This window comes from Chelonus insularis, unplaced genomic scaffold (genome assembly GCF_013357705.1).
Source record: "Chelonus insularis isolate UGA/USDA-ARS -01 unplaced genomic scaffold, ASM1335770v1 contig_3_pilon, whole genome shotgun sequence".
Classification (NCBI taxonomy): Eukaryota; Metazoa; Arthropoda; class Insecta; order Hymenoptera; family Braconidae; genus Chelonus; species Chelonus insularis.
In genome coordinates, this window is record NW_023276556.1 from 1,353,969 (window position 1) to 1,379,019 (window position 25,051).

The 25,051-nt window shown below is 31.2% G+C and overlaps 5 protein-coding genes across 12 annotated transcripts in view; 4 read left to right on the top strand and 1 right to left on the bottom strand.

The window, feature by feature from the left end:
• The first annotated feature begins 180 nt into the window (after positions 1 to 180).
• Positions 181 to 3,506, top strand: LOC118068301 (uncharacterized protein PFB0145c-like). The gene is made up of 6 exons (XM_035085601.1): positions 181 to 205; positions 595 to 1,289; positions 1,349 to 2,374; positions 2,445 to 2,636; positions 2,701 to 2,888; positions 2,967 to 3,506. The coding sequence occupies exons 1-6, from the start codon at positions 181 to 183 to the stop codon at positions 3,160 to 3,162; spliced, it is 2,322 nt and encodes a 773-aa protein (XP_034941492.1). The 3' UTR covers positions 3,163 to 3,506.
• Positions 3,507 to 3,555: 49 nt separating this feature from the next.
• LOC118068649 (zinc finger protein 699-like) lies at positions 3,556 to 7,073 on the bottom strand. Of its 2 annotated transcripts, none has more exons than XM_035086205.1 (3): positions 6,778 to 7,073; positions 6,282 to 6,618; positions 3,556 to 6,137 (listed from the first exon to the last, which is right to left on the bottom strand). In XM_035086205.1, the coding sequence occupies exons 2-3, from the start codon at positions 6,585 to 6,587 to the stop codon at positions 4,020 to 4,022; spliced, it is 2,424 nt and encodes an 807-aa protein (XP_034942096.1). In that variant the 5' UTR covers positions 6,588 to 6,618; positions 6,778 to 7,073; the 3' UTR covers positions 3,556 to 4,019. The 2 variants fall into 2 exon arrangements, with proteins under 2 accessions (XP_034942096.1, XP_034942095.1); XM_035086204.1 differs by having other exon boundaries at positions 6,691 to 7,073.
• Positions 7,074 to 7,589: 516 nt separating this feature from the next.
• LOC118068651 (motile sperm domain-containing protein 2-like) lies at positions 7,590 to 11,104 on the top strand. The gene is made up of 9 exons (XM_035086211.1): positions 7,590 to 7,871; positions 7,999 to 8,120; positions 8,470 to 8,616; positions 8,678 to 8,855; positions 8,951 to 9,396; positions 9,475 to 9,581; positions 9,663 to 9,860; positions 10,118 to 10,240; positions 10,355 to 11,104. The coding sequence occupies exons 2-9, from the start codon at positions 8,048 to 8,050 to the stop codon at positions 10,532 to 10,534; spliced, it is 1,452 nt and encodes a 483-aa protein (XP_034942102.1). The 5' UTR covers positions 7,590 to 7,871; positions 7,999 to 8,047; the 3' UTR covers positions 10,535 to 11,104.
• A 357-nt stretch (positions 11,105 to 11,461) lies between these two features.
• On the top strand, positions 11,462 to 16,876 carry CTCF. Of its 4 annotated transcripts, none has more exons than XM_035086206.1 (8): positions 11,462 to 11,881; positions 12,631 to 12,788; positions 12,875 to 13,609; positions 13,688 to 13,975; positions 14,303 to 14,854; positions 14,961 to 15,109; positions 15,193 to 15,414; positions 15,496 to 16,876. In XM_035086206.1, exons 2-8 carry the CDS (start codon positions 12,659 to 12,661, stop codon positions 15,547 to 15,549), a joined length of 2,130 nt encoding a protein of 709 aa, XP_034942097.1. In that variant the 5' UTR covers positions 11,462 to 11,881; positions 12,631 to 12,658; the 3' UTR covers positions 15,550 to 16,876. The 4 variants fall into 4 exon arrangements, with proteins under 4 accessions (XP_034942097.1, XP_034942101.1, XP_034942098.1 ...); XM_035086210.1 differs by having other exon boundaries at positions 14,985 to 15,109; positions 15,496 to 16,874; XM_035086207.1 differs by lacking the exon at positions 11,462 to 11,881 and adding an exon at positions 11,888 to 12,061.
• Positions 16,877 to 19,978: 3,102 nt separating this feature from the next.
• Positions 19,979 to 25,051, top strand: part of LOC118068271 (puratrophin-1-like) — a 36,735-nt gene continuing 31,662 nt past the window's right edge. Inside the window, exons 1-2 of one of the 4 annotated variants that reach the window (XM_035085551.1) lie at positions 19,979 to 20,342; positions 20,465 to 20,725. In XM_035085551.1, coding sequence (XP_034941442.1) covers positions 20,618 to 20,725 — 108 coding nt within the window. In that variant the 5' untranslated portion in view covers positions 19,979 to 20,342; positions 20,465 to 20,617. Of the gene's footprint in view, positions 20,726 to 24,315; positions 24,889 to 25,051 lie in introns of those variants that run through there. The other 3 variants (XM_035085554.1, XM_035085552.1, XM_035085555.1) reach the window with 3 other exon arrangements.

Sequence of the window (25,051 nt, forward strand, 5' to 3'; positions counted from 1 at the left end):
TTCTAACCTATAAATCGAAAGAACAAAAAGGCGTGTATAAATTTGAACACAATCGCGATGAATAATCTCAGTTACGCCATCTAGTGTATTTGTTTTGTAAGATCGGTAAAGAAAATAACTATTTCTCTATATATATAGCATCTATAGAGCATTTTCCATGCTATAGAGTATACTGTTGATATGAAAGATCCTGACCATATTTTCCGTAAACACATGTGTGTGAATAAATCTAACCTAAAATTGGTTTGTTGTCATTGTAAAAAATTGTTTATTTACGTTTTAATTGTGAATAAGTATGCATTTTATTGTGATTTAACAATTTTATAGAATAAATGGAGGAAAATTCGCGAAATAATTCTCGGAAGGAGAAAAAACATAAATTAGATAGTTCAACTGAGCAATATTCTCATTTAAATGCCACCACGTCTGAGGATACTTCATTTACAAAAATTAAAAAGAAAAGAAAAAGAGAAAAAGGTATTTTCAATATATTTTCTCCTGAAAATTTTCATTATTTTCGATCATGATTTTTTTATAACTTTTACATACAAATATTAATAAAACATATAATTTATTATTTTCAAAATATTTCAGATCATAGCTTAGAAAGAGAAGCTACAGAGCAAATTGAAGTAGATGATAATAATTCTGATGCAAATGAAGTAACGCACAAATATTCGAAGATTAAATCTTCAGATGATGTTGATAGTAGAAAAAGAAAAAAAGTAAAAACAGAATCAGGCATTGAAAATAATAACAACTATAATGATAATCATGCATCTGATCTCTCTAGTGATGATAGATATAAAAAGAAAAACAAGAAAAAACATAAAAAAGTTGAAACTTCAGAAGTGTCTCTTAATGAAAATTTTAATGGTGTTGAAGCTATTAGTGCCGATAATGAAAAAGTTAAAATAGAAAGTGATATGGAGACCGATCATGCGATAAAATATCTTGAAAATAATGATTTCCATATCAATTGTGAATTAGATACCCTCAGTATTAAAAAGAAGAAAAAGAAGAAAAAGAAAGAAAGAATTGACGAATCGAATATACATACAAATCAGGGCCTAGAAGATATTAAAGTTGAAGATCAATTGCAATATACAAATAGTCAATTATTAGGTTTTAATTACTTAACTGATAATATTGATACTAGTGTTAAAAAAAAGAAAAAGAAAAAACATAAGGATGTAAAAATCGAAAACGCTCTCTTAGATAATCAATCTGAATCAAAAACTGAAGTAAAAGTACAAGTTGAAAATGGAGTAACGGATTCTGATACAAAGGTAAAAAATGAAACTAATCAAGAATCATCCATCTACTCATCAACTGAGATACATATTAGCATAAACATTCAGAATGTGATGAAGTTAATTATTGCTTAAATGATTCAAGTATTAAAACTGAAAAAGAAAAGGAAGTAGAAATTGAAGATGAAAACAATATTGATGAAAATCATAAAAAAAGTAAAAAAAATAAGCACAAACAAGAAACGAATAATGAAACAGTAGAAATAGATTCGTTGATAAAAGAAAACGATTGTATTGAAGAAAAAGATGGTCTGGAATCATCCCAAAAAGAAAAAAGTAAAAAGAAAAAGAGTAAAAAGCATAGTAATGAAATAGATGTTATTGAAGAAGAAATCGATACAAAACATATTGAACTTATTGAATCTCAGCATAAAAAGAAAAAAAAGAAAAAACATATAAAGGAATTAGTAGAAGAAGAATCAGAACCTGTGCATCTAGATTTAGATTATGAGACTTCTAATCAAATTAAAATTGATGAAGAACACGTGTCTATTCGCAATTGTAAGAAAAAAAAAAAGAAACATTCGACAGATTCGGAACCTGTACATCTAGACTTGGATTATGTGGCTTCTGATCAAGATAAAATTCAAAAAGATTATTGCGATCGTTACAATAATAAGAAAAAAGATTCAGAAGACTCGGAACCTGTACATCTAGACTTAGATTACATAGCTTCTGATCAAGAAACCAAAAGAAAAGACCAGATTGATAGTCTCAGTTATAAGAAAAAAAAGAAAAAACATAAACACCATAAGGAAGCGAGAGCATTTGAAAACGAAACAGACTGCGATTCACCAAAGACAAGATATGAAAAAATGGAAAAAATCCTTCAAGAAGAAAGTTCCATAAAGGATACATCAAATAAACAGCCTGAAGAAAGTAGTGGTTTTGAATCAGAAGAAGGCGATTATAGTGAAAGTGAAAGGATTCCTAGAATGAGCAAAACAAAACCATCAATTTTTATTAAGTATCCCAAATTAGCTAGGATTATGCAAGATTCAGAAAGTGATGACAATTATCCACATCTACAGCACCGAAAACTAACTTTATCTGAGGCTCTGGTAATTATTAAAAATTATACTGAATATTTTTCAAATTCGTTTACTTAAATACTTTTTTCTTATTCCATAGAAACTGTCAGAACTTGAAATTCAATTACGGCATGAACCACCACCACAGCATCAAATAGAAAAGTATCCAGGTACTTGTACTTTGACTGTAGAAGAAAAAAAAAAGTTTATGGAACATTGCGAATTAAAGAGTGGTAGATTTACTTATGAAGAAGATCAAAGAATAGTTCATAATTGGAAAAAATTCTGCAAAGTATGTATTTATTTATTTTGGATTATAATTTAGTTACTGTAACTAAACTGTTTTATTATTGTAGACGCATGGATGGAGAAGATCATTAATTTATCCATTCTTACATCAAACAAAGAAAGGATTCTTTTATATTGCTTCAGTCGAAGGAAGAAAGAAATTCGTTCAATTCTTAGCAAAAGGTTTGCTCAACAGAAGTCTGTACAGTGTTTATAATCGTTTTAGAAATTTATATGGTACTCATAAAAAAACTAGGTAATTAATAAATTGTATGACTAGAAGAAAGTAAAAAATTAAGCATAAAAAATATAAAATTTCTTTTGATATTTCTAGGTATACAAAAGAAGAAGATGAACTACTAATGAAAGAAGTTAAAGATCCGTATGGTCGTAATAGATTTTCATTGATTGGAAGAAAATTGAACAGAACAAGAGCATCTGTATGGCGACGTTATAAATTGTTGCTTGCAAAGAAAAAAGAAAACTCAGATACTGAAGATGAAGTAACAAATAAATCAACCAATAAATAAATTTAGGGAAACATTTCTTTTAAATCTCGATCTAAATGCGACCGAAATTTTTATTTCTCATAGAAATAATTAGTGTAATTTATGAATGGCAAAATTGAATTAGGTTGAAATGTGAAGATATGTCAAATTTTGCGATTCATAAAACCAGAGCCATTACACTTCCCACTGAGAAGTTAGTTAAATTGTAAATAAAAAAACTAGGTTATAAGAATTATTTAAGCATATTTATAGAAAAAAGAGTACATTGATAACTTTTAGTATCAAAGAACCTATTTTTAATACATGATTATATAACATTCGTTCAATACATCTTTTATCAAGCATTCATCAATAAAAAAATTACTACAATTTAGAATCTAAAAAAACTATTATGCATTACTAAGAATTATAAACTTTTTGTACAGATGTCAACATGTATTTTACCATCAATACATAAATGTGTAATTGATCATTCTATTGTCGAAATTTAGAGTGGTTAATGAGTTTATCAAGATAGAAAACTACTACTTAAAGCCATCATCATTTAATGTGAGTAAAAAATAATACTCTAATCGATTTAACATCATTATAGCATTGATGAGGCAGCGATTCGGTAATTTTTAATTTTAAATTTTAAAATAATAACGATTATGATAATTTTCATTATTATCATCATTATTAATGTTATTATTGTTAGAATAATTCAGTCTCCTTTTGATGACACAATATCACTGCTCAAATTATTGAGAAATGGAGAACATTTTTTATCTACATTTTAATTATTTCAATTAGTTGTTATGTTCTCAAAACATATTTAAATATTTTGAATATATTGTTATATTATTCACAGTTTTTCGTCTTTTATTTGACGGTTTGCTTTAAAATGTTGGACCAATGAAGGCCATAGGCCTTACAGGCGATTCTACATTAATATGAATATGATGAGTAACATGAGAAAGAGGATCATCTTGTAAAATTTCACCATATTGCGCTTTACAACGCTTCTGATGAGCGAATAAACTTCCACTGTGACTGTAGGCAGCACCACATGTTTTACAAACATACGGTTTCTCTCCAGAGTGCGTGTAAGTATGTTCCTTTAAAGTACTCAGCCTTTTGAATGCTTTGCCGCAGGTTTTACAAAGATAATTGGCTTCGCCAGTGTGACGGGTTAAGTGACGCCGGAAAGCAGAACTGACGGCAAATGCAGCGCTACAAACATGGCAAACGAAAGGTTTATCACCAGTGTGAATACGAATGTGATTAGCAAGACTCGTAGTAGTCGTAAAACCACTGTTGCATGTTTTACAGACGTGAGGCTTCACTCCTGAGTGTGTTCTCATGTGATACGTCAAAGAAGAATTGCTTGGATAAACTTTGCTGCAGATATGACAAAGATACTCACGAGGAACTTTTTCTTTTGGCTTATTGTGAGTTTTCTGATGAAGAACAAGACGTGCTTGACTTGCACAAACCTTTTTACAAATCTCACACGTCACAGGCTCAGCTTTTGGCTTATGCATCGAAACGTGTCTTCTTAAACCTGTTTTCGTTGCCATTATTTTATCACAATGCTGACATTTATACTTGCCTGATCCATCTTCATCACTCTCCTCTTTCTTAGTTTGATCATTAGATGTCATATTACTATTGGAAGTACGATTAAAGCTTTCATCATCTGACTCATACAATTTATTTTCATCAGCCAAATTATCTAAAAGTCCGTGTCCGTGTTTCTCTGCATGTTTCTTCAAAGTATCGGGTCGGAAGAACCATTTTTTACACACCGTGCAAGAATATTTCTTTTCTCCGTGAACTAGTGCGTGTCTTTTAAGATTTTTTAAAGTTGAACAAAATTGATTACACATTCCACACTTGTACAACCCTGGCGCACTGTTGAATTCATCTTGTTCATTTGTCTGATTGCAATCCTGGCCCAACTCATCATCATCTGACTCATTTTCATGCTTCATGTCTTTCTTATTGTCACTGACATTACTATTAATATTATTATTATTTCCTTGTGTATTATCTGTCTTTTCTGAATGAGTGTTTAGATGTCTTGCTAAACTCTGTGGCTTAGCAAAACAAGCATGGCATAATTGACAAGCGTGTGGTTTCGATTCATGAATTTTCTGATGTTTTTCTAAGTTTTCGATTTTATAAAATGATTTTAAACACGTAGAACATTTGTGTACTTTGTGATGAACTAGTGAATGATTTTGTAAACCTTTATGAGTGCTATAACGTTTAGAACACATTTTACATTTAAATTTTTGTTTTTCATGACCATCATCGTCCTCATCCATCATCTCATCTATACTATAAGATTTTCCAGTAGGTTTCGCTTTACGTGTTGGTCTTTTAGGAGGTTCATCTTCCGTAACCTTTTCCCATTTATTTTCATTTTCTCCAGGCTGTATTTGCGATTCTGTTTTTTCTTCTTGTTCTATATCTTCCTCCTCATCTTCTTCATCTTCATCTAAGATTCCTTCATCACCTAGAATCTCTCCTTCTTCTTCCTCAGCTAACGCTTCTTCTTCATCAGCACTTGCTGACGTTAATAGATGTTCATTAATATACTCTTCTGTTGATACGTTTTTCATCTCACTTATTATTGTAACGTTTTGATTCTCTTGTAAGTTTTGATCTGTCTCTATTGCATTACTTATTGCCACTTCGGTAGCATCAGCTTGTTGAGAATCTTCATGCGTTTCTATTATTACAGTTCCTTTCTCTATTTCTTTAGCTCCATCAAATTGAATATTGCAAAGAAATAATTTATCTTCAGCTGCCATATGATTTCCATCGATTACTTCAGTTGTCATATGATTTCCGTCTACATCAATTGTTTCAGTCGTTTCATAGACTTCTATTGTATTTGATAAATCTTGATTTAATGCTTGAATTTCTTGTTTTACAAAATAATTAGGTTGAGAATTGATTGTTTTTGTCACAATAATATTTGTCTGTAGCTCCGTTTGAGTACTCGAATCCTAAAATTATTAGAAATATTTTATTTTAATTAAGTGTTATTTTAACGTTAAATTTAGTTGATTTGTAAACGAGCTTTTTTGTTCGTTATGTCATTCACAAGTCAAAAAAAATTAGTGACACTATTTTTATACTTAAATACTCACTATAAAATTAGATCGAGCAGGTTTATTATAATACAACCGAAGTCGAGCATCGGAATGCTGACATTGTTGACGAAATTCATGTGCCACATTAGCTTTGTAGATGCAAACATCACAGATCAATGAAGGCAGACCATCTCTTTCATGAATTTCAATTGCACCACATGTTTGGATTCTTTGTGAGAGTTCAGAAGTTTCTCCTGATTCTTGATTTAAGCTAAATATTGATGATAAATTATTACATTCAGAAAGACATAATCTACAAACCCTGTCCATATGAGGAGGCATTTCAAAATAATTTACGCTCATTGTTTCGGCTTAATTAAAGACTTGTTTTTTTCTGAAATAAATGATTATATTTAGCCGCAAAAAATATAAAAAATAATCATAATGATAAGCAGAAGTCACTTACTAAATTTGATTAAATTATTTTGCATGTGTTATTGTAACAAATTTAAATAAGTGATAAGAAAAACAATTAAAATAACTGGTGCTCAACTTTAATTGGTGAATAAACTCTTGAGATCATGCCACGATTGTTGAATCTCGATTCTAATTTTTGAAGTTCAGTGAATCATCTCGTTGTTCTTAATTTACTACTTGATTGTCTACATTATTATACAATATCACATTATTTCACGTTAAACAATTCCAACAAGTAGATTTCATTGTTTTTTCACGTTCGAAAACTTAACTTTCTTCTTTGTTCAATGGCTTCCAAAAACTCTTCCTTTTCGTTGAGCAACCACAAACTAAACACGATCGAACTGAAGATAGAAACCGAGACAAGTTGAGAACAATTATTTTCTCATTGAAAAGACAAGATGGTAGAGAAGAAATTTTTTACGTAAATTAGTTTGGCGTCATCGAAGTAATTTTGGAGTTTTATCGACAGTCGATACTGAGGACGCCATATCGTAGTTCTTTACCATTGATTATGAATGGTGATAATGAATTAATTATTATTTATTATAATTGTTTAATAATATTTATTAAATTATAGATAAATACATAAATTTTTCGTCCATTGTTTTGAATATATTTATAGCTCCAAATCTAAATTTAATTGTAACATTATAATAAATTTCTTGTATGTATCAAAAAAATACATAAACTCATAATAAACATTTTTATTTTCAAAATTTTCATTATAGATACAGATTATAAGAATAAATAAACAAAACAAAAATAATTATTGTTCTAACCTAACCTTTGCGAATATTTATCAATTGCAGAGGACGCCATGTTTTGATTCCTCGATTAATAACAGTTTATTAACACAGGACACCAACGTTTATTTAATAAAATTTTTAAAACTAACAACAGAATATAATATGAATGACATTACATCCTAGACATGCAGTTAAAAAAATTATACTGAATAATAATAATCACAAAACTTTTATTGAACTTAAAATAAATCAATCTGCTTATGAGGTGCACAGCCATGCGGTCATAATTGTGGTGTAATGAATCAATTGGCATTTTAATGTGTAATGTCCACTGTCAATAAGCTGATTGCATACCAAACGAGTTATATTTGATACCTATATTGGCACGAAGAGGCGCTGTGAAGTTTAATAAAATTCTTTGGTATGTAAAAGGCCTTCAGTCAACATCTATCAGAAGTCAGTGTGCTGTCAAAAGTCGCACAAATACTTTTACTCCATTCCTCATCATATAAATTAATATTATCACTTTTTTATCTTTTAAATTCAAGTATTTCATCGTTAGTCAAAGTATAATCATCGGGGTAAAACAAATTAAAAATGGATTTGCAACAACAGATTGCTGAACTTCGACAAAAATTTTTCAAAAAAATTGATGAAGAAGGTGCTTCAGGTACAATTTTCGATCGTTTATAATTCATATATTTCATAAAATTATTTTATTTTATTTTATTATCAGTTATTCCTAAATCGATGATAAGCAAATTACTACTATTCTTAAAGATAGAAAATTTTAATTGGTTTAGAAAATTAATTGGATTAGTGATTTACATGATATTTTTTGCCCTTTGAACAGATGAGCTCAAAGGTCAATGTGTACAAGTAGTTGAACAATACCCTTGACTTTACTAATTAATTTTTTATATGATTTATTACATATTTCTACATCTTTTTTATGATTATAGAATTATTACTAAGTAAACTCCTCAATGAAACTAAAGTTTACTTTATTTTTTATGTAGCTAATTTTCATCCAAATGATTTGAACAGAGCAAAAACTCAAGATGACTGGTTACAAAGATTTCTAGTTCATTCGGAGTACAAAATTAATGAAGCTGTGAATATGATGTGGACCAGTTGTGAATGGAGAAAAAATGTTGGTGCCAATGGTAAGAAATGTCTTACATTGAATGCTTATTATAGAGCCATTTATTTATATAATTATTTTAGACATAACTGAAGAGAATGTTAAACAAGAAATTCTTGAGGAAGGAATTTTTTTCCCATATGGTAAAGATAAAGATGGCAAAACACTATTTGTCATCAAGTGTAAATTGTATGTAAAAGGTGTCAGAGATACTGCAGAACTTCAAAGATGTGTCATTTATTGGCTTGAGAGACTTGAAAGGTGCTCTTTTTTACTTATATTTTATCACCTTGAACTATCAATATTGAATGAATATACATTAATTCTTTTATATCATTCTTTTTAATATATTTTAGAGAAGGAAATGGTGATCAAATAACGATATTTTTTGATCTAACTGATTCTGGTTTATCGAATTTGGATACAGATTTTATAAGATACATAGTCAATCTCTTGAAAAATTATTATCCTAATTTTTTGAACAATATTATTCTACTTGAGCTTCCATGGGTGTTAAATGCAATATTAAAGATAATTAAAACCTGGTTGCCACCTCAAGCAATACCAAAGATCAAACAAGTCAATAAAGCCGGTTTAAAAGAATTTGTAGATTCAGATGTTGCCTTAAAAAGCTGGGGAGGAACAAGCGATTTTGTTTTTAAATTTACTCCAGAAATTCGTAATAATACTATTGATAATGAAAATGGAAAACTAGATAATAAAAAAGTACACTTTGCTGAAGGATCTCCTCTGAATGAACAAGCTCCTTCTAATTTTGGAGAACAAAGTTTTGAAGAGACAAGTATATCAATTAGACTATAAAATTTTCAAAAAGCTTTTACTTTATTATTCTTACATTTATTATCTTATTGTTTTGCAGTGCTTTCCATTATTCCAGAAGTAATCTCATTTAATAAAGAAGGCCAAGAAGTTGTAGGGACTCTTCAATTAAAAAATCAAACTACAGACAAGTGTCTTTCGTATAAAGTAAAACAAAATTTTCAAAAATATTAACTTGCTAAATAGAATCTATTCTCTAATGTTGATTTCAACTAATTGACGTTACAGATAAAAACAACAGCACCAGAAAAATTCAGAGTACGTAAAAGTAATGGTGTTCTCCTCCCAGGGCAGCAAATTACGGTTACTGTTTCACTCCAACCTGGCTTTAATCTACGTAGTTTATTGCACAATAAATTCTTAGTTATGTGTCTCCCTATGAAAGACTCTAAAATGACAGCTGAAGATTTGACAGAATTTTGGAAGGTACAAAACATATATCAATTTTATTCACTAATGAAACTATTCTATTAAAATTTATCGTGTTGACGTTTATTGATCTTTTTACTGACAGTGTATTTTTAAAGAGATCAATAAGAATTATACAGATTGAAAATTTCAAATGCTATTGAATATTCACGAACATCAATAAATAAATATTTTCAAAATTTAATTTTTAACTTTCAATGAGAAATATCAAAATTTTATTCTTATTATAGATAATAACTTTAATTTGTTTTTAGACAAATGGAAATTCAGCTGAACAACATAGAGTATGGTGTCGCGAAGGCGGAACTGAAACAGGTTCAATTTTATCATCGTCAACAATAAGCAATGATCGTGTCAGTGATAATCTATATGCTAAGGTAATATAACATATTTAATGAAAATAATTTGGAGTGCTGAAGATATTATCAATAAGATATAAATATATCAATATTAGTCCATTAAATGAGAATGTCATTTATCAATCATTTTAGATAGCACACTTAGAAGAGTGTCATACGAAATTACACAAAGATCTACGAACTTTGAAGCATGTAATGATAGTATCAATTATTTGGACAGTCATAGCAGCTATCACTATAATTTATATCCTTCGTTCAGACATTGAAAATGTTTTGGGGAGTGAGCAAAGCTGCCACATGCATCGAGAATAATACTGGGCTTAGTGATAGACGCTTATAATTTGTATAATTATTGATTAGAAGAAAAGCTTAGCCTACATGTATTTATAAAACTTCGAAAATTCCTGTGCTACTAAGACTACCAAGGAGTGACTTGGACTGTGTAAATAATTTATCAGCATTTTTATTCATTCCTAAATTGTACTTGCAAATGTTTTTTTAGTCTCTTCTTCAAGAATGAACTTCACTTATAGTGAAAAGTAACCTCATATACTGCATAAATGATATTGAAGAAGAGAGAAATATTTTTGTAAGCTTTTATACTAATATTTATACGAATCTGTGAGTGTGAGCAATCATGATACAATGAAAATTTTGAATACAGTGATATTATACGCGCAAGTTTTCTTATATTTCTTACGTATAATCAGAAAAGAGAGACTTATCCTCTCTAAGAGACGGCTCTCTTTTTTGGTATAATTCAACTGAGATCTATTAATTTAACCAACTGAAAATATTTAATGCACATTAATAAAGTTAAAAAATTGTTATTATTATTATAAATACTGTAAGGATAAGGAGTATACATATATATATATATATACATATATTTTATAAAATATAAATCTAAAATTTATTAAATTAAAAGAAAAATTGTTTACTATAAAACTTCGTGATCTAAATGATGTTATGATAAGAATAAAATGATTTGTAAAGAATATTTACTTTCCAAACAAAATTTGCAATTACTGTACTAATACTATATAATTATTGAAAAAAGATAATTTAACAAATTATTATTATTCCACAATTCATCGGTTGTTTTCGTCAATGACGACAATTGACGAAATTTCAAGTGGTGGGGATAATTGTCTGCAAGAGATTTCTCCTACTCTTGACCCACAGAAGTCACTCGGCTATGAGTTTCCCGCCCTTTTCATGTAGCGTCCATTTTCGTCCGTCCGCTGGCGTTAGTAGTCGAGTTTGGTGCGTCCTCTGCATTAAGCGCGCGCGTTATCGTCTCAAAATAATATTTGAGTGCATAAATTCATCAATCAATAATCATCATTAGTTGAAAATCAATTTCTACTACTTGATTTGGCACAAAACATTAAAGAACGAAGCGTAATAAGTCAAAACAATTCAACGTCGACATGGCGTAGAACGGAAAGACTTTGCGAACAAATAAAATGTCTGAGGATCGCTTAGTGTGAACAGATCCCCTCTCTCTGTCTCTCTTTCAAGTGTGCAGTGAATGACGCTTGAGTTCAGTGCGCAGGAGAATTTGCGCAGCATTTGAACGCGACTGCTTGGTGTGTTCGATCGGCCATATTGGGTCTCTTTCGTCTCTTACACAACGCCCTCACACGTATGAACGAGGTAAGTGGATATTTCTACACAACGTTTGAGGCCCGAAGGCTTTCGTGGCGCCGCACGTTTTTTCTTTCTGAGTCTCGATGCGAATAACGTAGCCATTACGGATCGAATACGGTTAATTGTTGTTAAAACAAAAGAAAACGACGTGGGAGTAACCTCGTCGTGGGTCTTCTAGCGAGTCTGGTGAGTAGCGTAGATATTTTTTACGAAAACGAAACAGCGCGGCTCCTTTTCTCTACTTGCGTCCGCCGTCCATATTGATGACAGCGCCGACAGTGATAATTTTGTGAAATTTTTGTTCGTTAATGCCCCCTGTCTCCTGGAATCGAAAGCACCCTTGGTGTTGGTGTTTCTCAAAAGCTCCACCGACAGAATGCGCGGTTCCTAAATCACCAAAACCTCATTTACAAGGCATTTCCAACTTCCTGGGAGTCAGGGTCACCAAACCCATACGAGGTCTTATGCTCGCGTCGGCCCACACACCTATTGCTTTACCTCCAGGATCTTCCTTGATCCCATCACCATGGCGTCCTTGCTTCTAAACTACTTTATTACCTCCAAATTTGCCTGCTTACATCTATCTATTAGATAACGATTAATTACACACTTGAATTCGTTTAATAAGCTTATATCGATCTCTACTATACACTAAAACTACGTCATATGGTACGCTTTTATCAATACTCAGTCAGCCTATTTCATATGTATTTCATAACTATGATGATAATTTACATTTAAACAATCACTTTCAGATCTTGGAATTGAATTAATGATCCTACAATGACCACTAACGTGGCTACGATAAAACTAGAAGAGGGTCAGGAGTCTGTTACGGAAATCCAGACCTACCTTGAAACTTTTAATAAAGAAATTGAAGGTGGTCAGGGAGAACAACTGCAACATGTGCAACGTTAGTTTTGTTTTCCAATTTTTACAATAATGTTTTTTTAGTTGATTTAATTATATTAATAATTCTTGTCTTTTCATACATAACAGTTCAACAAGTTGAAGGACTATCCGGTGGAGAAGAGGGAGGAACATATTTTGTTGATCAGAGTGGTCAATATTATTATCAAGCAAACAGTGATGAAGCTCCGGTGATGACTCAAGTTCAAATTCAAGAAGTAGAAGAAGTTGAACAAAGTGAAGAAGGCGTTCAGGAAGAACAATATCATGAAGTTGAAGAGTTAGAAAATGTTGAGACTGAAGATGGTGATGGACAGTCTAATAATGCTGGAGAAAATGTTGTTCTTAATTCAGGTGATGCATATCAGACAGTAACAATTGTTCCTTCAGATACAAATCCGGGTGAAGTAAGCTATGTTTTGATCGTTCAACAACCAGAAGATGAAGAAAAAGAACGTGTGGATGGTGCTGAAGGCGAAGAAGGCGAACAAGATCTAACAGTATACGATTTTGAAGACAATGAAGATAACGATGCGGGAACAGAATATGAAGCTGATGATGATAAAGCAAAAATAATCAAGTACCTGCCGAAAAAATCGCAGACAGTAACTCAAGCTCACATGTGTAACTATTGTAATTACACGAGTCCTAAACGTTATTTATTATCACGGCACATGAAATCTCATTCTGAAGAACGACCTCATAAATGTAGTGTCTGTGAAAGAGGTTTCAAAACTCTTGCATCGTTACAAAATCATGTCAATACCCATACAGGAACCAAACCACATCACTGCAAATTCTGCGACAGTGCATTTACTACGTCAGGTAAGATTTCATAGTTATTTAGTCTACTTTTTAACACTTTTCTTATTTCTTATTGACCCTTTTTTGTTAACATTTCAGGCGAGCTTGTCAGGCACGTACGGTACCGCCATACTCATGAGAAACCACATAAATGTCACGAATGTGATTATGCTTCTGTTGAGTTATCAAAACTTAAGCGTCACATAAGGTGTCACACTGGTGAACGTCCTTATCAGTGCCCGCACTGTACATATGCAAGTCCTGATACATTCAAGCTCAAACGTCATTTGCGTATTCATACAGGTGAAAAACCGTATGAGTGTGATATCTGTCAAGCTCGATTTACACAATCTAATAGCTTGAAGGCTCACAAACTTGTTCATAATGGTGAGTTTTAGAAAAAAACGGTTACTATTTTTTTACGATTATAGATATCTTCATTTATCAGTAATTTATTACTAAATTATTAAAATAAAGTTTTGTATTTAATTACCAACACCTGGTACTACTGATTACATAAAAAAATAAATTAATAATATTCATATCGTTAACTTATAGTTATTATTTTATTTTGATTTCTTTTTATGAAAGTAGTTGTTGCTATGAAAGTAGTAATTCTAATTTTAAGTTAAATTAATAAAAATGAAATGCACTAATTCATAATCACTTCTACTATTTTTTTTTCATCGTTTCCATTCGTATGGTGATTTTCAGTGGGAGACAAACCGGTATTCCAATGCGAACTCTGTCCAACGACTTGTGGTCGTAAAACAGACTTAAGGATCCATGTGCAGAAATTACACACATCTGATAAACCACTCAAGTGTAAACGTTGTGGAAAAACATTCCCAGATAGATACAGTTATAAGCTTCATAGTAAAACACATGAAGGAGAAAAATGTTATAAATGTGATCTATGTCCCTACGCATCGATATCAGCACGTCACCTTGAAAGCCATATGCTTATACATACAGATCAAAAGCCATATCAATGTGATCACTGTTATCAGTCGTTCCGACAGAAGCAGTTGTTGAAGAGGCATTGTAATCTTTATCATAATCCTTCTTATGTACCGCCACAACCGCAGGAAAAGACACATCAATGCCCAGAATGTGAAAGGGCCTTTAGGCACAAAGGAAATCTTATCAGACACATGGCAGTGCATGATCCTGAATCTTCTCTCCAAGAAAAACAACAAGCTTTAAAAATTGGGCGACAAAAGAAGATTCAAATAATTGATGGTCAAAGAGTGGAAGTAATGACAGGTAATATAGAGCTTATTTCAGCATTTAGTTTAAGAACAAGGTCCTGGATGTTTACGATATGATCAAGGTCATTGACTAATCTCCATGCATTGTTAATGTAATACAGGTGACTTAGCTTCTAAACTTAAAGGTTACGAAGAAGAAGAAGAAGAGGAAGAAGAGGAAGAAGATGTGATGGCTGTTGAAGGAAGTGATGGTCAACAATATGTGGTATTAGAAGTCATTCAATTGGCTGATAATCAAGGAAGTGATCAGGTAATTAATAATTACATATTTATAATTTTTTATCTGAGGAAATAAATGATTTTCTCTATTAAATAATTTTTTATTTTGGTTAGATGGCCGTAGTTGCCAATGAAGACGGTGATATAATGATGCAAGATCCTCTCAGCTCAGACGGAGGAATAGTTACCACATCTAATGAAGCCAATGAGGCTGAAGAAGAAGTGGATATTTCACAACTTAAAGAATCAATGTCGAATAAGAAGACTACGGTTCAAAAAGAACAAACAGATAATAAACTCCGGAAAGAAATGGAAAACTGCTTTGGTTTTGATGAGGTGAGTTAATAAAAATTGTGGAAAAAAAAATTTACATACCCCGTTTCATAAAGATTATAATGAATAAATATTCATTCATAGGAGGAAGAGGAAGAAGGGGAAAGCGAAATGCATCTACTAGATACAATTTCGTAATGACGATGAGCCTATTAATGGCATCAATGTACCTACTTAGTAGTTAAATGTTTTTTGTTCATTTTTTCGCAGTAAGTTGGGACTCATTGTAAGTCATTGGAAAGCACACATACGCACGGAGTACATTGCAGAAATTGTATTATGCAGTGTAATATAGGTACATATTATTATAATTCTTATCAATATTATTATTATTATTTATATGCGTTAATAATTAGTCGTAACACTTAACTAAATAATGGACAGAAAAGATATTGTACAACAATACGATTTTTCTTTAGTTGTAATGAATTGTCATATAAAATCATATTTGTTTGAAAAATAAACTGGGATCAAGTTTTATTAATGGAAATTTTATTACTTGATGAAAATGAAGATAGCATGACAGTCGAATATGTAATCTAAAAGAATTAATTTTTGGTCTGCGGTAAAACGAGCGTTGTGAGGCTGCCATGTACATAAATGTTCCTTAAATATTCTGTATTTGATAAATTAATTGTTAAATAACTAAGTATTTAGTTTAAATTAAAACTATTCATTATTGTAAGATTAAATCACGGATTCATAGTCCTAGAAAAGGACTTGGATATTCTTTTGAATAAATCAATATTTGATGTAAGAAAGGTATTATAAATAATTTGAGACTAAATAGTCAAAAACAATGCATCGTCAGCAACCAGTGTTTTTTCACAGAAAGTAAAAATTATTTTACTTTAATGATTAAAAAATAATTTTACCTTGGCACTTTTAACTTTTTCTCACAATAAACCATATACTCTAAAAAAAAAATGTGACGAGATATGATCTAAGAAATGGTTTAATTATATATTAATATAATAACATAATGCAATCGACTTCTTTTAATTGATTTATAAATATAAATAATTTTTTAGCTTCATTTTAAAAAATAAATAATACAGATATTAACTTACTTCTTGAGTAGTTGATGTCAAATAATGACTTTTTCACTCTTGTCTGGCGCAATTATATATTTTTCAAGTAATGGAAAATATAAATATATAAATATTACATATAAATATAATAATACTAGATGTATCTGTACTAGGTAATAAGTATAAAGTTGCATCGTATTTATTAAGGCAATGTGTCCTTTCGATAAAATTCTCCCTATTGTCTTTATAATGTCAACCAAAAGAAAAAAAAAATTATTGAATATAATTTTTTTCAAATTAATCTGTGAAATTTGTCATGATAAATTACTAAATGAAATAAATCTTGAAACAAAACAATTAATAAATGAAAAATAATGAATTAATTATAAAGAAAATTTTTTATATAATTATATTGTACAATTGTAATTTAGTCTTTGATCAATACTGTTAACATACGCTGTCAACATTAAGTAATAATAATTACACAAAAACAATAGTAATAATAACATTAATTGATTAATAATGATACTGATAGAATATACGAATAAAAAAAATCATATTTCAATCAATGTTTTAAATTTATTTCAAGATTGTGTATTATTAATTTTCTAATAAACATTAATTTTAAAAGAGAATGGAGCAGAGAAAAAAATAAAAACCTTATCTATAATATGAGACATCAGTTAAGTGATTTTTTAATGTGAATGAGTGAGAATTGCACATGGAGAAGGGCAAACATTGACTTCCCATGAGCTTACTTTCGCCCCTCAAGTTGATTAGTATGATGGGGGAGTAGAGGGGAGTGTAAGCCGCACCCAGGTGGAGGTTCCGTTGTGGTCGTCAACCCCGTTCACCATAGATTGGTATTTATAGACAACTATCACGATATAGATTAAATTTGGGAGTGTCCTTGCAGATCGAATGGCGTATAATTGATTACTAATGCAAGGAAAGGAATAAAAGAAAAAGAGAAAGAATGAATACTCAAGCGAGGTAATTTGAAGTAATGTTGAGAAATGTAAGTTTTGAACAAACAGTTTTGTATTCTTCAAAAGTTTTTTTCTCTATTGTAGGGTACAGGCTACTCTACAGGGACAAATGGACGTGACATGGTGTACAAGAGGTGGCCCACGCGAGAGCTCGACTTGCCGTTGCCTCCCACGAGTCTTCTTCTGCGAACGGGAACGAGGGAGAGTTAAAGAAGGCGCACAGCAATACATACAAGTATGGAGTAATATAAGAAAGCAGAGAAAGAGCCGTAGAGAGATGAGAATAAGAACGTCAGCGGGTCTGTGGTACTTGTGAAAGGCCCCTGAGGCTTTTCTTTGGTAATAAAATGATAACGTCCATTATACAGTTTATACATTCCGGTTCGCGATCCTGGGGTCAAAGTCGATAGACTGATATAGCTGGAGGCATGTCAAGTGTCCTATTGTCATTTATATCAAGTGTTAATGGAAAAAAGAATGAAAACATTGGATGAATGCATTCACACTTGTGAGGAAAAAATACCTAATACAAGGGAACAACAAATTCAAGAGAGTCTTAGGCTCCAGGCCAACTTGGAAAAGTGATCGTCATGGAGTAGATTGTTCGACGATGCCTGGGATCCGTCGATTAACCCGGATAACCCTGTGACGGGACTGGTGAGGCCCAGGATATCGTGATAATACCACGATAGGAGTTGTATAGTCTCCAACAGTGTAGACTAACCGTTATTGGCCGACAGACACACACCGTTGTTGTGGCACTCACCTCTCTAGATATTGCCCAAGAACAATGATTCACGATTCGCGTTAGACCGACGCGACGCCCTACGATTTCCGTGTTATGCGCGACTCGAGCGCAACAGGCTTTTATGCACTCTCTCGTGACTTCCCCCTGTGTGTCCGTATTATCGCCTTCAGCTAAGGTATGCCCTGGTGAGTCTTACGACTGCTTACGACACCCTCCGCATTTTTTGCTATGCGATTTGTGTCGACAGCCAATTCATTCCATTAAATACTCTACATTTCATCTTCCTATTTTTCGCAATCGTTCCACTTAATGCATTTCTAAATTCACTTTTATACCGCTATACCTTCTCTCTCTCTTCAATCTGAGCAGTCAGCTTTGACATAAAATTATATGCCTACAGGAGAAACATGATTAATACGATCAAGAAAAATTTTTGCAATGATGTCATTGTTTAGAAATAAAGATTTTTATGATCAAGTTCTAAAGAGTGGATATGAAATAGCATTTATCCGGTAACTGTATCAATTATTAATGTAATTATTGGATTATTATTTCAGTAGTTATCGTAAAATTATTATCAGCAATCAAGAAGTTTATCAATAATTATAGTTTTGTAGTAAGAATCAAAGAAAATGTTGATACAATGAATTATGACCACCAATGAAAAAATTTCAGCTGATCATTAACGTGAGTTATTAATAAAACATTAGTTGTAAAGATTATAATTGAATTATTAAAGAGGTTAGTAGAATTATTTAAAGGTCATTCATGTTTTATAAAGATATCTCTTTACAACCATCTTCCAGTAATCAATCAATTAATCTGTTTTTTGTCTTTCTATTAATGAAATAATTTAACCCTAAGGGTAATTAGATTTTTAGAGTAAAAAATATTTATCTATTTTACGCTAACAAATAAATAAAAATAAAGAAACTTCATTAACTAAAATATAATTACTATCAGGTCATTTTAAACTGTTGTCTTTACATCGTCATACAGGCGTGTAATTAATTATTCATTATATTCCGATTAAAAAGGTGTACATTTAGTAATAGAATTTTTACAACTAGATCATTGAACAATCGACTTGATTAAAACTTCTTGAAAGTAATAAAGAAAAATACTGAAATTATGCTTAAAATGAACAGTTAACGAGTGAATTAAAATGAATTTATGAAAATATATTCAATTTAAAAGTTAATTATTAATGTAAATATGAAAGATTGATTAATTAATAATAAATTATATACATTATTGAAAGAAATAGATAAATTTGATGTAAATAAAATCAGAATAGTACTAAAAAAGATATTCCCAGTGTACATTGCAATTAAGCGTCCGTCCAATTTGTGGCCTTCTGACACGGCGCACCCTCACCAATTTATATTGTTTGACGTGGTAAGAAAATTAGTGCTGTAATATCTCTATACCGCTACACGTAATAATTGCCGGACTTAATTCAACTGTATGTATCCATGTATTGTACGTGTAAGACATACTTGCTCCAATTGTAAATGATGCTATCAACTTTAATAGATTGTTAATCTATCTGCTTTCTTTATTAACGTTAATGAATAAAAACCATGAGATACTTGAATTATTTCATTTGATGAATCAGTGTATATACCAACTGGTAAATTAACGTGTGTTCATTTGATTGTCTCGCGCGACTAGGCGGCGGCGGAACTAAGAATGACGAAGAGAGAAAACCGCGCGTAACGCGTGTGCTTCTATATACTGTCTACCAAGCGTTGAGCTTCTCTCTACCTACGTCAGTTATATCCTGGCTGCGATAGACGTTAGCCACGCGATCTCTTTCGTCGAAACATTTAAATAATATTATTCACTTGGTTTATATCATTATTTATATTACGGTAGATTTTAATGAATTTTGCAAATTTTATTGTCAGCATAATTACAACTTTTTTTTTGTTTGAAGGAGTTGATGATGATAATGATGATTGTAATGATTATGTTTACAAGTGGTTTTAGTGAACACCATGTGAATTGGTGGATTTAAATGACTGGTAATTTGATTTAAAGACACTTTAAAAGTTACAAAACTCACTGGTGCTCGAAAGGATAATCTTTGTTCTCTCGTGGAGGGCGTTACATATCCGACATTTCGCGAATGTGTAATTATTTTCAAGCTGCATGATACACGTATGTATATCTTGTACGAAAATTGCATAATCACACGAGTCACGCGGCTTGAGAATAATCAAGAGACTGTTGTAAAAGATTTTTTAGTGGTTTTTCAAGTGGAAATAAATTTAATGTAACAGAGGGAGAAGCTGCTCAACGTACAGAGGAAACAGAGTCGACAATTTTCATGGAAATGACGCAACGAGACATGCATCGTAATGGGCTGATCATCGTTGGACGCAATCCACGATCTCACAAGGATCGAACTGGAAAAAATAAATTAAAAAACTCCAATGTTATGTGAAGACTTTTTGCTACTTTTTTTTATTATGGCTTACGTTTTGTGGAGAGTATTCACCAAGAAATACACCAAGGTGCGGCTTGGTATCGCGAGTTTAGCTGTGAGTTATCTTTTTTTTTTCTTCTCTCAATTATCTCTTAACTTTGAAATTTTTTTACACTTTTGTTAACCACCTTTTCTATTTTTTTTTTTTTCTTTTTTTGAATGCCTTTTTGCTGCTATTAAATGATTATTTGTGTGGATTTATTTTATATCAGACAAGAAGCCTTGATTAATATAATCTGCATCGATGAATGAATCGATTTATTTTCCTATCATAGCTCGAATCTTGTAACCAGTCACTGGCGATTCTCGATCAGTTTGAAGCTGGAGTTTGTGATGCTCCTCCCGCGTGACCGTGAACTCTGAATCGCCAAGCCAAAGAACACGCAACTGAAGAAGAGAGTCTGCTTGAGAGTCTCTCTCGCTGCGTCATCCTTTTCAGTATGCACCAGGCAAAAGAGATTCCAGAATTAAAAATAAAAAATATCCAGGATGAGAAATAAAATAAGACGATAAAAAGAGATAAATATTTCACCTAAAAGAAAATTTTTACATGAAAGATTCTCATGATGATGAAATTTTTCGTTTATTATTATTATTATTTGAGTAATTAAATAAAATTATTTTCTGCGTATACTAGTGAGTGATAATTATTTTTTAATAATCCTGAAGATTTGAAAAATAATTATGTAATTACGATGTTTACTCTTATCATAAAATTAAATCAACATTATAAAATAAAAAGTAAAATTTACACAAACAGCTATACATAAATATTGTTTCTCATTAATTACAATGTTTATTAAGAATTTATTATTAATATGTATGAAAAGTTTTCACTTCTTTATATACATTATTATACATCCAATAAAAAAACAATATTATTTTCTGTATAAAGCTATTTTTCATATTGTTTTCTGTAGCCAATGGTTCAATATATTGGATATATTGCAATTTTCATTCACAAAACTCTAGGGAAATAAGATAATAATCTACTCTGAAGATAAAATATCTTTGTTATAGTAATATTTATAGATTTAAATTAAATAGTTAAGCTAAATCCACCTGTTATAACAACTTGATAATAAAAATTGAATGATAAACAATGATGAATCATTACGTACACGAAAGAATTCAATCAACTTGTATGCTAATACAGTTATTTGAATCTACACAATCAGCTAAATATGTAATGAATAAAAAATATCGTGGCAAAAGTATTCTCAAGGGTGAAGAAATGGAATTCCATCATATAAAAATGAATTGACATTTACAGGTATTCCTGAGGAATTCTTTGAGAGATTCAAAAATAGGAATAGAGAATAAAAGAATATAAAATCGACAAAACAAATTAAAACCAAATAAAAAAATATATATTCAAGGCCTTAATATGCCTTTGTACATACCCAATTACTAGTTTCTTTCATCAAGAATACGTATAAGAATAATAATTGACTATTGTAACATAAAATTTTTCTCGTCATCGCTTTCTTCATATTTGCCCTAAAAGCGTTGAGTCAAACGTCTTATTAAACGTCTATGTGAAATCTTGCTCGTCCGCCGGATGAAGCCTTAAAAAACTTAAATAGTAATTAAACGAATTTCACGTCAGTGGTATGACTATTGTTTTGAATAAATATATGTACATGAAGAAATTAAAAATACGTCCGCACGAGCCCAAGACTTTCGCGCATTTCCAAGTATCAAATTTAACTCATCTTTTTCTGCTCCTTCCACTTGACTCTGTAATATCTCATACTGAAGATTCTCAAGGTGTGCTGCCGTGTGAAAACGATTCGATGCAATCTCATCGATCAATTTATATTATCTACCATCAATGAATAATATCAAGATCTTGCCTCCCAATGTGTTCGATTTGTCATCCAGCTGTTATTCATTTTATTCTATTTATTAAAACGCACAACACCGTTAAGTCTATTTAATAATACATTGAAAGAGGGTGAAAGAAAATTAAATGCATTATTTAATAATGAATAAAAGACGAAGACAGCAACAGATATGTGTATGTAAATGAAACACTTTATTCGCGTGTGCGGATACTTTAATTCTCCCTATTCTTTTCATATGTCGCACTGTTAATACAATAATAATTTTTTCCCTCGACTTTGTACCTATATACATATACGAGATACGAGAGCGTGAGACTCTGTTATTTTCTTTCTCATCTCCAATTATCCCGCTATTTTTTTCTTGATTTACTATTCATTTTTTGACAAATATATTACTAGTAAAAAATTTTTAATTGCGTATTTATAATAACAGACAAGTGTATTATAAATATTTTATTTTATTCAAGTCATTTATTTGATTCACTGTTTTCACTATTCTCATCATTATTGGAGTGATATATACGAAATTAGCAACGGCTTTTAAATTTATTGCTCATATGTTATGAAATAAAATCTATGTATTATTGTAGATGAGTGTTATTGTTGATAATAAAAAGTGAAAATTGTTGAATTTTAATTTAGTAAGAACGATATTTATTTCATGCTCCAAAAATTTGAGAGTAGACAATTGTGTATTGTATTTCATATATTTGAAAATAAGAGTTTTTAATTAAAATTTTTTTAATAAAATTAATAAAAAACATTTTGTTTTTAAATCATTAATAAATTTAATTTGATCATTTTTTTTTCTCTTTAAATGAAAATAAAATTAATTGATAACTATTAAATTAATTAAGGAACAATTTGTTTTTCTGTTTCCTGGTATCAAGAGTGATTAAAAACAATACAAGCAGCATCTTAAAAAATGTTTACTGTTGCTTCGTGTAATTATATGGATGTTCATATAAGTATAATAATGTGAATAATAATATAATACAAGAAATGAATATAAAAATTTTTTTCGGTTACTTTTATCATGTACAAACGACGTCGGCGGTCGGTTGATACGTATCTTTATTTATTGCGTTATTAAAGTCGACGCTCACACGAGTGAGATAACTGTTTATAAAAGGAGAAGCGCATACAGAATGGTATGAGAGCTGCGGTAGAACGAGAATCGTGAAGGCAATAAATTGAAACGCTTCGCTCCTTAGTTGGCTCCTGCATTTGCTCAAGCTCCTTTACTCCTCCGCAAATCGTACGCGTACATGCCAACCAACTTTTTCGTGCACTTGACACCCTTTTCGGACTCTATACGAACATTTGTTCAATGTATCAAAGAAATTAACAGAACATTAGGCATGTAAGCTATGCAAATAGTTTGATAACAAAATCTATGAGGCTGACTTAATTGATCGTTACGTGATTCTATTGTATTATTCAAAACTTGAGAGGATTATTTTTGCTTATTATTTGCAAGACGAATTATCTTCCCAAGGAAATGAAATTCGCCAATAGTCGACGTTTATTTCCACAGATGCCGCCACCTGGTTCTCGCGCTCCTTCGTAAATAAGTTTAAAGGATCAAAAGAATGATTTTTAGTTGAATTAGATAGTAATTAGATTGTAAGGATATGCTTAATTGAACAAACTGATCTGAATAAGCAGGAAAATAATAAGTTTGAAGGATGTAGATATTGTAGTTTAATGTGAAATTAATAAAGGGGCGAGAATCTCGCGCATGCCCACCTTCCACTGGAACTAGTTCATGACCTGGAGCTTGAGTCGACCACTGATATCGTACATATCCGTTCCTTTGACGCAACACGCCCTGAATCCCAAGTGTTTTCAATTAATCCTTGTCTAATTAAAATAAAATACCTAACAATGTAGCCTAAAGAGCAAGTATTGGTATCGGATTTACTTGATAGTCAGATGGATCTTATATGGGGGAATGACTTGGAATTCTCGTGAGTGATACACGAGAGATGAAAATATAATCCAAGTTGAAATATACATTGGATATTGTGCGTGAAAATTAAATGAAATGGAGACTGATCAATATTTGTCATGTTCAAGACAATTATCCGACTTGTCCTTGTTGTTGAAGAAAATGAAAAAGAAGTTGGCTGGATGTGCTTGTTGTCGTCCTCTCAAGTGCGTGCTTGGGACCCGTTGGGAAGATGAACAAACATTTAATCTGAGAGCATTACTCACATATACAGTGAACAAGTGAGTGCGGGTCGATTCTCGTGATTTTCTTGAACACTCATTTTTTTTTATTTTTCAATCGCGAGAGTGAGGAATTATTTAAAAGGAGAAAAAGAAGAAGATGAGTCACTTTGACTGGAAGCTATTGCGTCGTAAGAAGGTACACACAGCTTTTTGCTTCTGTTTACACTCGATCGAGGATAGAAAATGGTTTTGTGTATAGCGAGATAGAATACATGTGTAGGAGAAATATAAGAGGGGAAGTGAGACGAAGAAGAGGGTTTATAAAGTCGATAAATCCATCGTTATAAAAGGTGAAATAG

What these genes read in the sequence shown, in the direction of transcription:
- LOC118068651 (XM_035086211.1), top strand. Translation starts at nt 8,048, where the DNA reads ATGGATTTGCAACAACAGATTGCTGAACTTCGACAAAAATTTTTCAAA. An exon ending in TGATGAAGAAGGTGCTTCAG is followed by an intron (nt 8,121 to 8,469) that starts GTACAATTTTCG and finishes TTTTTTATGTAG; the next exon opens with CTAATTTTCATCCAAATGAT. An exon ending in GTGATAATCTATATGCTAAG is followed by an intron (nt 10,241 to 10,354) that starts GTAATATAACAT and finishes CAATCATTTTAG; the next exon opens with ATAGCACACTTAGAAGAGTG.
- CTCF (XM_035086206.1), top strand. Translation starts at nt 12,659, where the DNA reads ATGACCACTAACGTGGCTACGATAAAACTAGAAGAGGGTCAGGAGTCT. An exon ending in ACAACTGCAACATGTGCAAC is followed by an intron (nt 12,789 to 12,874) that starts GTTAGTTTTGTT and finishes CATACATAACAG; the next exon opens with TTCAACAAGTTGAAGGACTA. An exon ending in CAGTGCATTTACTACGTCAG is followed by an intron (nt 13,610 to 13,687) that starts GTAAGATTTCAT and finishes TTAACATTTCAG; the next exon opens with GCGAGCTTGTCAGGCACGTA.
- LOC118068301 (XM_035085601.1), top strand. Translation starts at nt 181, where the DNA reads ATGAAAGATCCTGACCATATTTTCC. An exon ending in ATTGGAAAAAATTCTGCAAA is followed by an intron (nt 2,637 to 2,700) that starts GTATGTATTTAT and finishes TTATTATTGTAG; the next exon opens with ACGCATGGATGGAGAAGATC. An exon ending in GGTACTCATAAAAAAACTAG is followed by an intron (nt 2,889 to 2,966) that starts GTAATTAATAAA and finishes TGATATTTCTAG; the next exon opens with GTATACAAAAGAAGAAGATG.
- LOC118068649 (XM_035086205.1), bottom strand. Translation starts at nt 6,587, where the DNA reads ATGAGCGTAAATTATTTTGAAATGCCTCCTCATATGGACAGGGTTTGT. An exon ending in CTGCTCGATCTAATTTTATA is followed by an intron (nt 6,138 to 6,281) that starts GTGAGTATTTAA and finishes TAATAATTTTAG; the next exon opens with GATTCGAGTACTCAAACGGA.